Source organism: Thunnus maccoyii, chromosome 15 (genome assembly GCF_910596095.1).
Source record: "Thunnus maccoyii chromosome 15, fThuMac1.1, whole genome shotgun sequence".
Taxonomy (NCBI): domain Eukaryota; kingdom Metazoa; phylum Chordata; class Actinopteri; order Scombriformes; family Scombridae; genus Thunnus; species Thunnus maccoyii.
In genome coordinates this window covers 6,576,647-6,592,140 of record NC_056547.1, presented here as the reverse complement: position 1 = coordinate 6,592,140, position 15,494 = coordinate 6,576,647, and the positions used below count along the sequence as shown (strand labels likewise).

The following is a 15,494-nucleotide window of genomic DNA, read 5'->3' as shown; positions in this document are numbered from 1 at the left end:
TGTAAAACGTTCAATCAGTATCCCATTAAAACCTCAGTGTCAACTGTTTCCTGTAACTATACTGGATCACTTGACTGAGAAATTCTGTCAAATCAGACAAACAGTTTTTTAACAAAGGCAGACTTTCAGTATATTTATGAGAGTATTATATCAGTATACTGTAGCTAGTTTCAGGAGGAGCAACAGAGAGATTCTTCATACAGTATCTGCACAGTGTTGATGACATGATGAAATACTCACTGTGATCAGTCAAGAGCTGCATCTTTGACTGAAGATGGATCAGAGGATGATGAGTCTGAAGCTATAAAAGAAAAGCAGTTTAAATTTAAAGTGTTTAATTTAAACTATACACTGCATTTATTTGTACAGAGAGAGAGAGAGAGAGAGATAAACTGACAGAATACTCACAGTTTGCAGGCCTGAATCCTGAAATACAGATGAGAGATTACAATACTTCAAAATGTAAAATGTCAGAATTTATGAAAGCAAACAAAGAAAACACTAATAAATGTTTTATAGAAACACTGTATTAATTCCACTGATTTTTTCTTTTATTTTGAAAGATAAGAGAGTAACTCTTTAGTAGGAGGTCACGTTACTGAACATCAGCCAGGTTACACTGTTATTTGTTGTTAAAATGACTTGATGATGAGTAAAAGTATGTTTGTCTCTCACCATTATCTCTTCTTCTCCAGATGAAGACTCCAGTGATGCAGACTGCCAGGAGCAGCAGCAGTCCTACAACACCTCCAATAACAGGACCAGCAGGGAACTCTGAGGGAGAAACTGGAACCAAAACAAAACATTCACAGTGCATCAAGGGTATGCCAATGCATTTTTGGTATTTTCACCTATAATAATGTATGATAATCATACATCATTATTGACGATCACGTTTCTTATTTTCATCCCCTTAAAACACAGGACTTTCTCCGTCGTGACACACAGACAGTTTGGGAATCCTGTGAGAGTTTTCTACTGAGGAAACTTATTATTGTCCAGGATGTGCAGAGTTGTTAATATGAGTACAGCAGCTCAATTATACTGCCAAAAGCAGATGATGTCTCTTTCTAGGTGAAATTAATGTTACTGGACATGTTGATGTGATGGTTTAATTTGGCATCACAATAATTCATACAATGATCATCTGCAGGTGAAAACCACCTTAGTGCTTCAGACCTCTGTGTGTCCATCCTGTGTCTATGTTGTACCTGTTCCCTGTCTTTGTTGTATTACACCTTTTGTGTTTTTGTTATTGTAATACTAAAGCTTTGTTCTTTATGTTTTTCATCCTGTCATCTTTGAGTTGATCACCCTGTCCTCCCTGAAAGCTCTTGCTCTCTCCTGCATGGTCACATGTTTCCTCAGATCAGCAACAGTTCTAGTTTGTTCTTACTGTTTAAAAAATCTTATTTTCACATACAAACAGTAGATTGTCTTGTGAGTAATCTCATGACAGTGTAATAAATAAAATACAAGTAAAGTAAAAATGTGGTCTAGCATTTTGCATGTTGTGTTTCTTTTTTCTGAAATTATGTTTTATGTTTAATTTGGTTACATTTGTGACAGACCTGTGCTCCTAATCATTTGCTGGCACACCACTAGATTTGAACTGTTTTTTGTTGCATTCACTAAAGTAATTTTTAGTAGGTCATGTGCATAATGTAACAAGTAAGAAACAATATTTATTTGAATGAGCAGAACAGCAGTTTTGTTTGTTAACCCTGTACTTAACTAACCTTCAACTCCAGAAAGTCAAGATTGTTTCGAACTCATTCAAATTGTAAAATCAGAGCTCAGGTTTAACATCTTCTAAATGTTCATGGCAAATTACATGTATAATAAAAAACATAGTAAAGTCAGTATTCCAGTTTTACCCCAGTTGGTTCTGATCACTTTTTTGTCCAGTTTGGTGACGATGTCGTTCTTTGCACCAGAGAGATGAAACACACATTCGTACCTCCTCCAGTCTTCAGGTGTGACTGATGAAAGGTTCAGGTCAACACTCATCTGGAAGGATCCATCATGGTTGAGTAGGATCTCTCCGTGTTCCACATCCTCATGAAGCTCCTCTCCATCTTTCCTCCAGAACATCATGGCTCTGTAAGGGTGGAAACCTGTAGCGTGGCAGCTGACTGGAGAGGAGGGAGTCTTCTGGAGGAGAAACACTGAGGGAAGCTCTGGAGAGATAAATGGTGAGGGGTGTGGGAGGGAGGTTAGAAACAGAAGATGCATTTAAATATTGTTGTGTCCATGAAACTACATCAGGTCATGTGATTCTACCTGTTCTCAGCAGAGAGCTCTTCCCAAGGTCCAAATATCTCTTCACAAACTCAGGGCACTCCTGGGTGATGAAGTAGTTCCTTATTTCATTGTGAGCTGTATCTCTGTCCCACTTGTGTTTGGTGATGACAGCTTGTGGTTTTGGAGCGATCCAGGTCAGTGTCTTCAGGTCAAATGCTATGAAGTCTTCTCCATCATAACCAAACTGAACAAAACCATTAACCTCTCCAGTCTCATCATCCCATTCACAGCCATGCATCCTCTGGAAGATGTGGACACCTGAGAGAGAGACAGAGAGCAGAGTGAGATCCCACAGAGGGTAACAGGTGGCTGGAGCCTATGTGAGGCTGCATTTTAGAAAATGTCAAGGAACATGTGGAAGAGTCACCTCTTCATTGCAAGACCAACACACAGAAATACACAAACTGACATCAAGGGGTCAAACTTTCCAACCAAAACGTACTTGACCTGCAGTTTTTAAGCATCCAGATCAAACCAAACATGACAAGAAGGACAACACACACACACACACACACACACACACACACACACACGCACACACACACACACACACACACACACACACACACACACACACACACACACGCACATGCACACACACAGACACACACACAGACACACACACATACGCACACACACACACACACACGAACATGCACACACACACACACACACACACATGTACACACACACACACGCCCACATGCACGCACGCACGCACTCACACACACACACGCACACATACACACACACACACACGCACGCGCGCGCACACACACGCATACACACAAGCACACACACACACGCACATACACACACATGCATGCACGCACGCACACACATGCGCACACACACGCACACACATACACACATACACACACACGCACGCACACACACACGCACACACACAGACACACACACATACGCACACAAACATGCACACGCACACACACACACACGCACGCACACACACACACACGCACACACACACACACATACGCACACACACACACATACACATGTACACACACACACGCCCACATGCACGCACGCACGCACGCACGCACTCACACATGCACACATACACACACACACGCACGCATACACACAAACATGCACACACACACACATACACATGTACACACACACACACGCCCACATGCACACACGCACACACACACACACGCACGCATACACACACACGCACGCATACACACATGCACACACACGCACTAACACACACAGACACGCACACATACACACACACACGCAAGCGCGCGCACACACGCACATACACACACATGCACGCACACACGCACACACATGCGCAGAAACACACACACACACAGAGGCCATGATTCAAATGTGGAACCCTTTTGTTCAGTTTTTCAGTGAATCCAGCACATAGCTACCAGGGAAACTATATATAATATTAATATTGACGACCCATTTTGAAAGAGTCCCTCACATTACATGGCTGGTAATAGATGGAGAGATATGAGTGAAGAATATATGCACATTTAGTAAACTGTGTATGTGTTTGAACATGTAAACATGTGTGTTTATAATGGAACTATATCTGTTTGCTATTTGACAAAAAACACAACTTTACATTTTTACAGTATTTTTACTTACCTTCAGTTTGGTTCAGTTGCTGCTTCAAAATGTCAATGTGAGCTTTGTATTTATGTTGGCTTGACAAACACCTCTCAGTGTACAACTCCATGTGCTGTGGATCATCTTCAAACATTTTTTGTGACCAGTCCTGTTTGCCTTCCACTGTGTTACTGATGCTGTCACAGTAACCCCATTGAACTTCATCAACCAACCCAACAGCCACATAATCTGGGAAGTTTTTGACACCAGAGGACATTGTGGTGAAATACTTCAGCGAGTGTTTCACTGTAAGAGAAAGAAGTTTGAAGGGTTTTTAAGTTCATTTTTTTATAATCATGCATTTATCTATACTTGTGATAATGACATTTAATTACATTAAATATTTTGCCCAGCATGAAACCTCAAACACACAAAGTTAGTGATGAGCTGGTGATGAAAGTAGAACATCTACCAACCTAAGAGCCAGATATTATACTTGGAATGATTGAGACTAAACAAAAGCTAAAAGGAGAGTGAATATCGACCTTCCATTGGCCAGGCAGCCAAAAACACAACTCAAAACACAAATGAATGCTGGATATGTTAATAGGCAATTTTTTGATGACACATTTGCCATAATGACTAAGACAGCTTTATTTTCCTTACTGATCATCATTTTATATAAGGTTAGTAATAACTACATATACATTCAAGTGTAAATCTAATCAAAATGTTAAATCGTGATATAAATATCTGTACACTGCTATGAGATTCCTGAAAGTGGAACAACATATGGTGAGCAAAGCATATGAATTACAACTATTTATCAGTGTTTTCTCTAATTTGCCTTATTTTGCTTGAACAGTGACAAAATATCTTAATCTTTAGAAACTATGTTATTTTATTATATTATTCACTTTGATTAATCAACATTTAAAAAAATCTGTTTATAATCATAACAATTAATATGAGTTATTAGTTCAGTAGGAAGCTGCTATGATATGAGCCAAGAAATCTGATCTGTGTTTAGTCAGTCTGGTGGAAAAAAACCAAAACAACATTGTACAAATCTGATGAAATAATTTCAGAAATGTGACTTTGGTGAATAATGTTCAATAACATCAGTATCAAAAACCTCAAACCAAGAGGAAACAAAAGCAAACTAAATCAGGCCTAGGTCAGTGATGATTACAAGACCTCATAATTGCAAAATAGTTTCTGATGAATTCATATTAACCAGATACTTCCTCTCAATGATGAGGTAAATATCTTCAACATAATATAGCTATTAGTTATACATTTAACCCTACTATAGGAGATGCTACATTATTATGAGAACAAATTATTTGAAGAAAATATCTCTCCAGTTTTTTCTGCTCTTAATGCAATGTGCCTCCATCCCAATCAATATAATTTATTGACTTTAATCAATAATTAATCAGCAGTGAACAGACATGTCAAAATCTGAGGTATGTTAAGCTCTGCAGTAAATGTACAGTTATATTTAAAAAGAGAAATATAAAGGCTGAAATAGAAGTTACACCAACTGTTTTAAAGATGATATGAATGATAAATTGTATTTTTAATATTAATATTCAGTAAACAAAATCACAGCCTAATTAAAAACAGTTACTGCAATATGATAAATATTTGTGAAATTGTGCTTTACTACATGATGCTGGTACATTAAGCTGCAGTTAATAGTCTAAGTGAGAATCATTACACTTAATGAAAGACCAACATCGTCTGAAGCAGAAGGTCATACTCAAGTATCTCCTCTTGTGTCACATAGACTCCACACATGCAGTTATTAAAGTGTTAATACATTTTTTTAGACAGATTTGGAATATCCGTAGTTTTAAAATACAATGAAACGTGGACTAGCCCATGATTTACGCCTTGGCTTATAGTTTTCACATTATTATAAGTTAATGTTGTATTCCTGCCTTGCAACACCTGAGTCGGTCTCACAGGTAATCTACAGTACAGTACTGGCCCTCAGAAGGTGTACATGTAATAAGAATATTGCCTTGAAATCACAGTTACAGTCACAAAGGTCTTCTTATGAAACATTAAATCATTTGTAGAAAATCCTCCTTCCTGCCCAGTCCTAGGTGGGCGGGACTTAGTCTCAACCTAATGGGCCACACCTGAACTGATCAGAAGCCTGGCTCAGTCTCTCCCTTTGTCTGCTGCAGCATGCTGACCTCTGTGTGATATCAGCTACCTTCTCCAGTTGACTGTGCACCAGATATGTTATTTGAGTAAGTTAAGGAAGTGTATTGTAGTTATTGCTGTTTCTTTGTTCAATAACTTAACAAGTGCTTTGATTTGATTGAGATTTATTAGAGTACTTTTGTTTACTGATCATTGTTTTCATTTTCCTTTTAGCCTTTAAATCATCTGTGAAGGTCAACTATTTAAGTGTAAATCCTGTGAACAAAACAATAAACCGTTGAATGGCTCTCATCTCTGGTCCTCATTTTAACTGGTGGGCCAGTTCAGAGGCTCTTTAAATAACTCAGCTACCACAAAGTCAAGTTTCCACAACATCGATGTCATTCACTGTGTATTTAAAACAAATCCAGATACAAAATGTAAAGACTCCTTTATTAAAGTAATACTTGAGGTCTGTGCTTTGAGATTTCAACTTATTTCTTGTTCTGTGAATATTATATTATTATGACATATCATATTAGGCCTAGATTCTATTACATCATACTGTATTATATTACTCATAATCTGAATTTACCATATGAGTACACATTTAAAACAATTTGTTAGAGTTTTATGTTTTATATTTAGGTTCATTTCAATAAATGACACTATTTGATAAAGTCAAAAGAAACTTAACCGACACACAACCAGATGTTAACAACATACAGAACCAGCCCGTTCTCACTCCCAACTCGTCACATATCGACGCTTGGTCAGGACCCCGTGCCGTCACTTTTTAACGCACTGGGTATCCCTTCAGCATCATTTTTCAACGTACAGGGTAGTCCGATAGACTTCTGTTGAACTCCCACAACATCTGAAATAGACGCCATGAGACCGATGACGTCTATATTAGGTGACAAATTTCAGCCTGGTCGCCAGAATAAAACATTGGTTTTTGCAAACCACAAATACGTTGAATATCTACATTTCAAAACCTGTACTACGGAGCATATTAACATTTCAACAATACTTATCATATCAACATTTTTGAAGTGACGTACTTCACATGACATCTATATAAGCTGACTTTCTTCTTAGGAGTGGGAGGGTTTGGTGGATGGCTTTAAACTTTGTTGGCAGAAAGTTGGAAAGCAGCAGACATGGTTCGAGACCACCTTGCCATTTTTATTTTATTTTTTATTTTAACCCAAACCATGATCTTTCCCTAACCCTAACCAAGTGGTTTTTGTGCCTAAACTTAACCAGACCTTAACCACCATGTTGTCACACCATAAAATATAATCATTTTTTAACGGTGACTGCCGTGTTACTGCGCATTGACAAATTATGCTAAGCGGTACCCAGTGCATTAAAAAGTGACGCCACGGGATCCAGCTTCGATATGTGACGAGTTGGCAGTGAGAACGTGTTGACAGAACACCAGTACTGTACAGAAACTGTTATTTCAGCAAAATCCCGGATATATTCAGTGTCAGTGACACCTGAACGACATTATTGATAAAATTCATAAATTAATCTAACATGTTGCAGACCTGAATTCATTTCTTTAGTAGCTGCATTTCAACTGACATCTCAACAGTTTATGTGATAGATACTAGAGAGAAATAAAAAGAAGCAAATTACACTACCAGTTAGAATGGGAAGGTGTGTCCAAATTTTGGACTGATACTGTAAATGAAAGTTGATTTGTGTTCAACAGAACTGTGTGCACACCTCTATTTACTATATTTTGGTGTTTGCGCTCTCTGCAATTTTTGTTATGGACCAATCTCTGTGTTATAAAAGCTTGAAACATTGGAAACCGCTCGGCTCGCTGTAAAATCTAACTTTACTGCATGTAATAGACCCATGGCGGGTATGCGTCTTGTTATACCCCCGCGGTGATTACGCGCCGGTCTATAAAGGATTTGTAAATAATTTATTTACCATTGCTAAAGCCATTGATTAAACCCTTTACAAAGGACGACTTATCAAAAATGGTACAGGTAAAGCTTGATCTAAATGGCGTAAAAGTGCCCAATTTGAAAGTGAAAGTGAACTGTATCACTCTAGGCCTTCTACACTCTCACTTAAAACCAAACAAGTAATTTTCGACGACTAAATGTTAAAAAAAACAACACATTTTAAAGTTAATCTCACCTGAAAGTGTGACCGGAAAGAAGATGAGCAGAAAAACAAGCTCCATTGTCTTCATGGCATGACTTTTTGGGGAGTCCTGTTGAGTGACCGCTGCAGTAGACAAACTAGTCGCCGTTTTAATTTTGTTGTGCGTCATAGTGTGTTGTGTGGGAAGGTGGGACCAAAATACACCAGTAACATATTGCACCTGATGCGTGAAGATGTCCAGCCCACTGACTATCACTTATCTATACAGACACACATTTTACCCTTGGAGCAAATGTAATAATTATACATATTTGACAGCTGAAAGTACAAAAAAAAGATCTACAAGTTCACTGATTCACAATAGTGTGCATTCGGTGATTCAGTGGTGCGATTTTTACAGCTGTCTGGATTTATAATGGACAACTATTCTGAATTGCCTGAGTCAGAACATCAGTTTTTTTTACTTCGATTAGTACGACCCGAGAGGGCCCATGCGTATCGCTACACAGGCATATACTATAGGCTACTGCACATATCTCGGTTTGAATTATCCAGGTGAATTATCCTGGTATGACCTTTGCATACAACAAGAGTAACCTAGTTAATCATGATTCACACAGCGGTGAGTGCTGAACTGCAATTGGACCTGAACTTACATGGCACTTAACTCGCTTTGATCTCTCCTGAATAGATCCTTGCTTGTGATTTATTAACTCTCATGTGTACGTCTCTTTGGATAAAAGTGCCTGCCAAATGAAACTGTAACATCGTAACATTGATCGATTGTTCAGTGTCTAAAATGTCAGAAAATAGTTTTTAAAAAAATGCAGATCATATTACATATTCAGATTAATTGTTTTGTCTGACCAACAGTCAAAGACCTAAAGATGTTGAGTTTACTGTCACTGGAAACTGTGGAATTGCAAATATTCACATTTCAGACGCTGGTACAAGAGAATTATAATTTATTTAGTTAAAAAATTACTTAAATGTTCAATCAATTATCAAAATTGTTGCCAATTAACGTTATGTCAATCAACTAATCAATAATCATCTAATCATTTCAGCTGTAGAGTTATGTCATATATAGTGGGGGACAACAGGGGCCCAACAACAAACCTTTGCCTCAGGGCCCAATAGCAGGTTAATCCTCCAAGTGGAGATGTTCGGAACCAACACTCTTTTTAAACCTTTTAGACAAACTGTAATCATATTGTTCCACAGGGTTTATACAATTGTGTTGCACCGCACTAAGATAAATATCACTACTGAAAAAACGACTTTTTCAAGGTCACAAATACCAACCAAAAAAAGACTTTTTGACTAATTTTTATGATGTTAATTTATTGTGTATCTGTTTTGGGTTAGTAGTTCTCTGATTTTTAGCCCTCAGTGAGTCTGTGTTTGGTGTAGGTTGTTTAGTTGAGACTACTGATATTTTTGTGGTAAATGTCTTTAGTGTTGCAATTTACTTAATTAATTTTTTTCCCTAAAAGTAATATTTCCCTACATGAATTTGTGGCTGGAGCCTATGTGAGGCTGCATTTTAGAAAATGTCAAAGAACATGTGGAAGAGTCACCTCTTCATTGCAAGACCAACACACAGAAATACACAAACTGACATCAAGGGGTCAAACTTTCCAACCAAAACGTACTTGACCTGCAGTTTTTAAGCATCCAGATCAAACCAAACATGACAAGAATCCTCATCCCATCTCCATTTGCCATCAAATAGGTGCTGATTTTAAGGGTTTATATACACTTTATATCATTAACCTGACTGTGGGGACTTCAAAATGTGATGTGGTGAAGAAGACTGTCTGAGATGTTTGTTTCCTCCTATAGATGCAACAATTGTGTTAAAGGTTTCTGAATGACAGTTTCTGCTGTCATCAACACAACACTGACATCAAGGAAATAAAATAGTGTAAATTTATCTGTTAAGAATTTTACTACCAACCTCCTTTCTGACATCTAAACATCATGACCATCACTTACAGTACAGAGGTCTATGCAGGTGACCGTTTCCAAAAGTAATTTACTGTTTATCTGTTGCTAAGTTTTGCATTTATTTGATAATAATTTACAAGTGTTTAAATCTTCAGTAACACGGTTGAAAAGTTACAGTTTAATTTTCACTTTAACTGTATTGGTCTGATCTTTCATGGAAACAGGCTGTTTGTAAGAATCTTGCTTTAACTGCTGAAAACTTTAAGTCAGGAAACCCTTTGTAATGTTGGAGGTGTGGAAATGCTCTGACAGCTGTTTCTCTGTGGTGACCTCACAGCTGAGACATTTCAGAGTTATGTTGCTCTCTAGTGGTGATATAGGGAAAGACACACTCTGAGTCACAAGGTTCAGTGTACTCCTCTGTAGTAGTGTAAACGTTTTCTTTTATCCTCACACATTTTGACAACTGATAACATTTTAAAAAGTAAGCTCATGCTTTCTAGATGTCAGGGACAAGCTTCACTAGAGTGTTTCCCAAAACTTGGAAGAAAACCTTTAAGCCTACACATCTGAACATTTGAGGTTTACACAGGTATGATGTAACAGGAAGACCTCTTAAGCAGGTTTTCAGGAAAATTGTAATTATTAATCGAATAAATTGAACAAGAATGACACTAGAAAATGTATCAGCCTCACTAGACAAAATGAAGTTCACCAAATAAAAAAAGAAGATAAATGAAAAAATATTTTTTTCTAATTCTCATTTGACCTCATGTACAGACAGGAGATAATTTCTATACCTAATGTATGTGACACATATAAGAGCTGGGACATCCAAAAAATCATGTTTTGCATTCACCAGTGAAAAGATGAACATTTAGCCAAAAACAGATCACATGACCTTAGAGAAGACGTATACTGTCACGTAGACAAATCAGTTTTTCCAGTTTGGCAATATGAAATAAAGTACATCTATCAGTACCACAGATAAAACCCTCATTAATCCTCTAACACCAATAATATGAGCATTAACAATAATGTTACAATGACATTAACATTTATCATCCACATGACAAATACAGGACGTGAAGATGGCAAATGTATAAGATACAAATGTTTAAGCTCCAAGAAGTGTTATTGCTTTAATATGTGATTTTCATCACACATGGAGGAGTATCTAAATAATCAAAAATATATTTATATTGTGTAAAATCGTGGAAACGTTTACAAATTGATGTTTAAAAAGAGTTACAGCTGTTACTTGGAGTGGAGGAGCAATGTGTGTTGGAAGACTAAAACATAACTCACAGATATTTATACTTTGGTTAAAGTGAGAGAAGTCGGGATGCAGAGTTTAAACTATTTGAATAATCACAATGAAACAGAGAAACAAAAACATTAAAATGTCTTTTCAATCGTGGCCTAGTGCAGAATCTTCATCAGTGATTCTAAAATGCAAACTGTCAAACTAATTGTGAGTGAAAGCATGAGTAGTTGAACATTTAAAGTTTTAGGATGTTTGGTTCCAGCTCAGTTCCTGCAACAACAACAACAACAACAACAACAGAGTATCATCATGTCTCCAATGAATGGATTTAATGTTAAACATCATCAAAGACAGTACATCACATGACTAACTGATAAAACATAACTCACAGATATTTATACTTTGGTTAAAGTGGGAGAAGTTGAGATGCAGTGTTCAAACTGTAATCACAATGAAACAAAGAGAGAAACAAAAGCTGTGTTTATTCAATCGTGGCCTCGTGCAGAATCTTCATTAGTGTTTCTAAAATGCAACTGTCAAACTAATTATTAGTGAAAGCATGAGTAGTTGAACATTAAAGTTTTAGGTTTGACTCCAGTGTTAGAAGCAGAGATTAAAGTGCTGCATGTCTCCCATCATCATCAAAGACAGTACATCACATGACTAACTGACATGAATTTGATATCTGAAGACAAAAGATGCCCCACTGGAGTAACGTTGTGGCTCTTTGGTGTCTGGTAGCTGCTGCAGTGATTCATCTCCACCAAAGGTTTGAGGAAACAGCTGGACAGCAGCATCAGTTCTCTCCAGATGTTGTTACTCCTGCAGTGGAGGATTCACATCAACATTAATGCTTCTATCAGCTCTCAGATAATCTTCACAGATATCATTCTTCACTGCATCCACTGATGACCTGAAACTCATAAATCTGATCTATGAATTCACACTTTAGTTTGATGTATCCTGTGACTTTCTGACGGGTCCTGTGCTGTCACATCTCAATATTCATTAAAACAAGTTTTGTTAATGAACATTTATGTTGCAAAATAGAATAAAATATTGAAGCCACAGCATCTTTATTTGAGTTCACTATTCTCCTCTAAATCTTTACTGGAAAGCTGCAAAGACAGAGTAACAAATAGAAAAGGACCTTGAATTATTAGTGGTCATATTATACAGTATTTGATTTAATATTATATGCAATATGTTTTATTTTGGTCCAGAATGTAAAACATTCAATCAGTATTACATTAAAACCTCAGTGTCAGCTGTTTCCTGTGACTATACTGGATCACTTGACTGAAAATTTCTGTCAAATCAGACAGTTTTATTAACCTTACTGATCATCATTTTATATAAGGTTAGTAATGACTACATATACATTCAGACATGAGTGACATGAGCAGCTGTTTAAAGTCATATAACACAATTTATTCAATGAGGCAGTTTAAAGTGTTTTATAACCCGACTGTGGGGGAGGAAGTGGTGATGGTGGAAATGGTCTGGCAGCTGTTTCTCTGTGGTGACCTCACAGCTGAGACATTTCAGAGTTATGTTGCTCTCTAGTGGTAAAATAGGGAAATACACACTCAGAGTCACAAGGTTCAGTGTACTCCTTCATTAACAAATGAAAATTTGTGGTATCTGTGTGTGTGTGTGTGTCTGTGTGTATGTTTGTAGTGATAGTGTAAGCTGTTTCTTTTATCCTCACACATTTTGACAACTGATAAAATTTTAAAAAGTAAGCTGATGCTTTTGTTAACCTTTCCTGCTTCAGCGTCCAGACCGTGGTCGGGGAGCACAGGGGAGACTTTGTTTACTACTCCAGGACCGAAGTCACCGCTAACTTCGGGGTTAACTCCCTCCACTTTATCAACAGGTAGCAAGCAAGAAACAGGAACTCAGCTTCAATCTTGAGGAGTTGCAGCATTTATTCTCTGTCAGAACAGCTTCAACTGTACATACACTGTACTATTACTGTCACAGCTAACTGCTAACTTAACTCTCTCTCAGTCACCGCTAACTCAGTCACAACCTCTCGCTTACTTGCTCAACCACCCACATGCCTCATGCTCCCCCGCACTGGGCCATCTCTTTAAGAGACTACGCCACTCGTGTAACACTGTCCAGGTATCAGGGACAAGCTTCACTAGAGTGTTTCCCAAAACTTGGGACAAAACCTTTAAGCCTACACATCTGAACATTTGAGATAAACACAGGTATGATGTAACAGGAAGACCTCTTAAGCAGGTTTTCAGGAGAATTTTATTTATTAATTGAAGGTAAATATAAATACTATTAGAACAAATAGGAACAAAAATGACACTAGAAAATGTTGCAGCTCCTTTAGACAAAATGAAGTTCACCAAAAAATCATGTTTTACAAATCACCAGTGAAAGGATGATTGATTAACAATTCATTATTAACCATTATCTTGTAGATGATGTAAAGACAAACTTTAACTGAAGTGAACACATTTAGCCAAAAACAGATCACATGACCTTAGAGAAGACGTATACTGTCATGTAGACAAATCAATTTTTCCATTTTTGCAATATGAAATAAAGTACATCAGTCAGTGCCACAGATAAAACCCGAATTAATCCTCTAACATCAATAATCTGAGCATTAATAATAATGTTACAATGACATCAACATTTATCATCCGCATGACAAATACAGGACATGTAAAGATGACAAATGTATAAGATACAAATATAAGCTCTAAGAAGTGTTATTGCTTTAATATTTGAGTTTCAATGAAAGGAGGAGTGTCTAAATATTCAAAAATGTATTTATGTTGTGTAAAATTGTGGAAACATTTACAAGTTTATGTTTAAAAAGAGTTACAGCTGTAACTTGGACTGGAGGAGCAATGTGTGTTGGAAGACTAAGACATAAATCACACATAAGTAGTTGAACATTAAAACTTTTAGGTTTGAGTCTTTGAATATATATGCATTGCATAGACTAACATTTAATGTGACTGCACACACACACACACACACACACACACACACACACACACATAACATTACTGTTTTTAAAAGAGGACAACTATAAGGATACACTCACTAATGGTTGTTAAAGCTCAAAAACAGGTGCAAGTTAACCCACATTGCACATGACTAACTGATATGAATTTGATATCTGAAGACAAAAGATGCCCCACTGGAGTAACGTTGTGGCTCTTTGGTGTCTGGTAGCTGCTGCAGTGATTCATCTCCACCAAAGGTTTGAGGAAACAGCTGGACAGCAGCATCAGTTCTCTCCAGATGTTGTTACTCCTGCAGTGGAGGATTCACATCAACATTAATGCTTCTATCAGCTCTCAGATAATCTTCACAGATATCATTCTTCACTGCATCCACTGACGACCTGAAACTCATAAATCTGATCTATGAATTCACACTTTAGTTTGATGTATCATTTGACTTTCTGACGGGTCCTGTGATGTCACATCTCAATATTCATTAAAACAAGTTTTGTTAATGAACATTTATGTTGCAAAATAGAATAAAATATTGAAGCCACAGCATCTTTATTTGAGTTCACTATTCTCCTCTAAATCTTTACTGGAAAGCTGCAAAGACAGAGTAACAAATAGAAAAGGACCTGGAATTATTAGTGTTCATATTATACAGTATTTGATTTAATATTATATGCAATATGTTTGATTTTGGTCCAGAATGTAAAACGTTTAATCATTATTACAATAAAACCTCAGTGTCAGCTGTTTCCTGTAACTATACTGGATCACTTGACTGAGAAATTCTGCCAAATCAGACAAACTGTTTTTTTTAACAAGGACAGACTTTCAGTATATTTATGAGAGTATTATATCAGTATACTGTAGCTAGTTTCAGGAGGAGCAACAGAGAGATTCTTCATACAGTATCTGCACAGTGTTGATGACATGATGAAATACTCACTGTGATCAGTTAAGAGCTGCATCTTTGACTGAAGATGGATCAGAGGATGACGAGTCTGAAGCTATAAAAGAAAAGCAGTTTAAATTTAAAGTGTTTAATTTAAACTATAAACTGCATTTATCTGTACATAGAGAGAGAGAGAGAGAGAGAGAGAGAG

At 37.1% G+C, this 15,494-nt stretch overlaps 3 protein-coding genes and 1 long non-coding RNA gene across 7 annotated transcripts in view; 1 reads left to right on the top strand and 3 right to left on the bottom strand.

Annotated features, from left to right (window-relative positions):
• The window catches only part of LOC121913597 (major histocompatibility complex class I-related gene protein-like), a 90,552-nt gene that overhangs the window by 14,109 nt on the left and 60,949 nt on the right, over positions 1-15,494 (bottom strand). The window lies entirely within an intron of this gene.
• On the bottom strand, positions 95-8,318 carry LOC121913602 (major histocompatibility complex class I-related gene protein-like). Its single transcript, XM_042436309.1, has 7 exons — positions 8,221-8,318; positions 3,940-4,206; positions 2,284-2,562; positions 1,878-2,180; positions 676-786; positions 409-426; positions 95-301 (listed from the first exon to the last, which is right to left on the bottom strand). The coding sequence occupies exons 1-7, from the start codon at positions 8,273-8,275 to the stop codon at positions 246-248; spliced, it is 1,089 nt and encodes a 362-aa protein (XP_042292243.1). The 5' UTR covers positions 8,276-8,318; the 3' UTR covers positions 95-245.
• LOC121913647 overlaps positions 12,981-15,494 on the top strand; it is a 2,909-nt gene continuing 395 nt past the window's right edge. The window contains exons 1-2 of the long non-coding RNA XR_006100334.1: positions 12,981-13,044; positions 13,182-13,283. This is a non-coding gene — a long non-coding RNA (uncharacterized LOC121913647). The remainder of the gene's footprint in view (positions 13,045-13,181; positions 13,284-15,494) is intronic.
• Positions 14,652-15,494, bottom strand: part of LOC121913612 (major histocompatibility complex class I-related gene protein-like) — a 27,921-nt gene continuing 27,078 nt past the window's right edge. For 2 of the 4 annotated variants that reach the window (XM_042436335.1, XM_042436336.1), the window contains exons 7-8: positions 15,338-15,398; positions 14,652-14,692 (exon numbers count right to left, since the gene is read on the bottom strand). In XM_042436335.1, coding sequence (XP_042292269.1) covers positions 15,343-15,398 — 56 coding nt within the window. In that variant the 3' untranslated portion in view covers positions 14,652-14,692; positions 15,338-15,342. Of the gene's footprint in view, positions 14,693-15,333; positions 15,399-15,494 lie in introns of those variants that run through there. The other 2 variants (XM_042436337.1, XM_042436338.1) reach the window with 1 other exon arrangement.

Bases quoted from the DNA above. Each gene is read 5' to 3' on its own strand.
- LOC121913602 (XM_042436309.1), bottom strand. From the start codon at position 8,275: ATGAAGACAATGGAGCTTGTTTTTCTGCTCATCTTCTTTCCGGTCACA. The intron at 4,207-8,220 runs GTGAGATTAACT...TTTCTCTTACAG, and splicing joins CTTTCCGGTCACACTTTCAG to TGAAACACTCGCTGAAGTAT. The intron at 2,563-3,939 runs GTAAGTAAAAAT...TCTCTCTCTCAG, and splicing joins GCAACTGAACCAAACTGAAG to GTGTCCACATCTTCCAGAGG.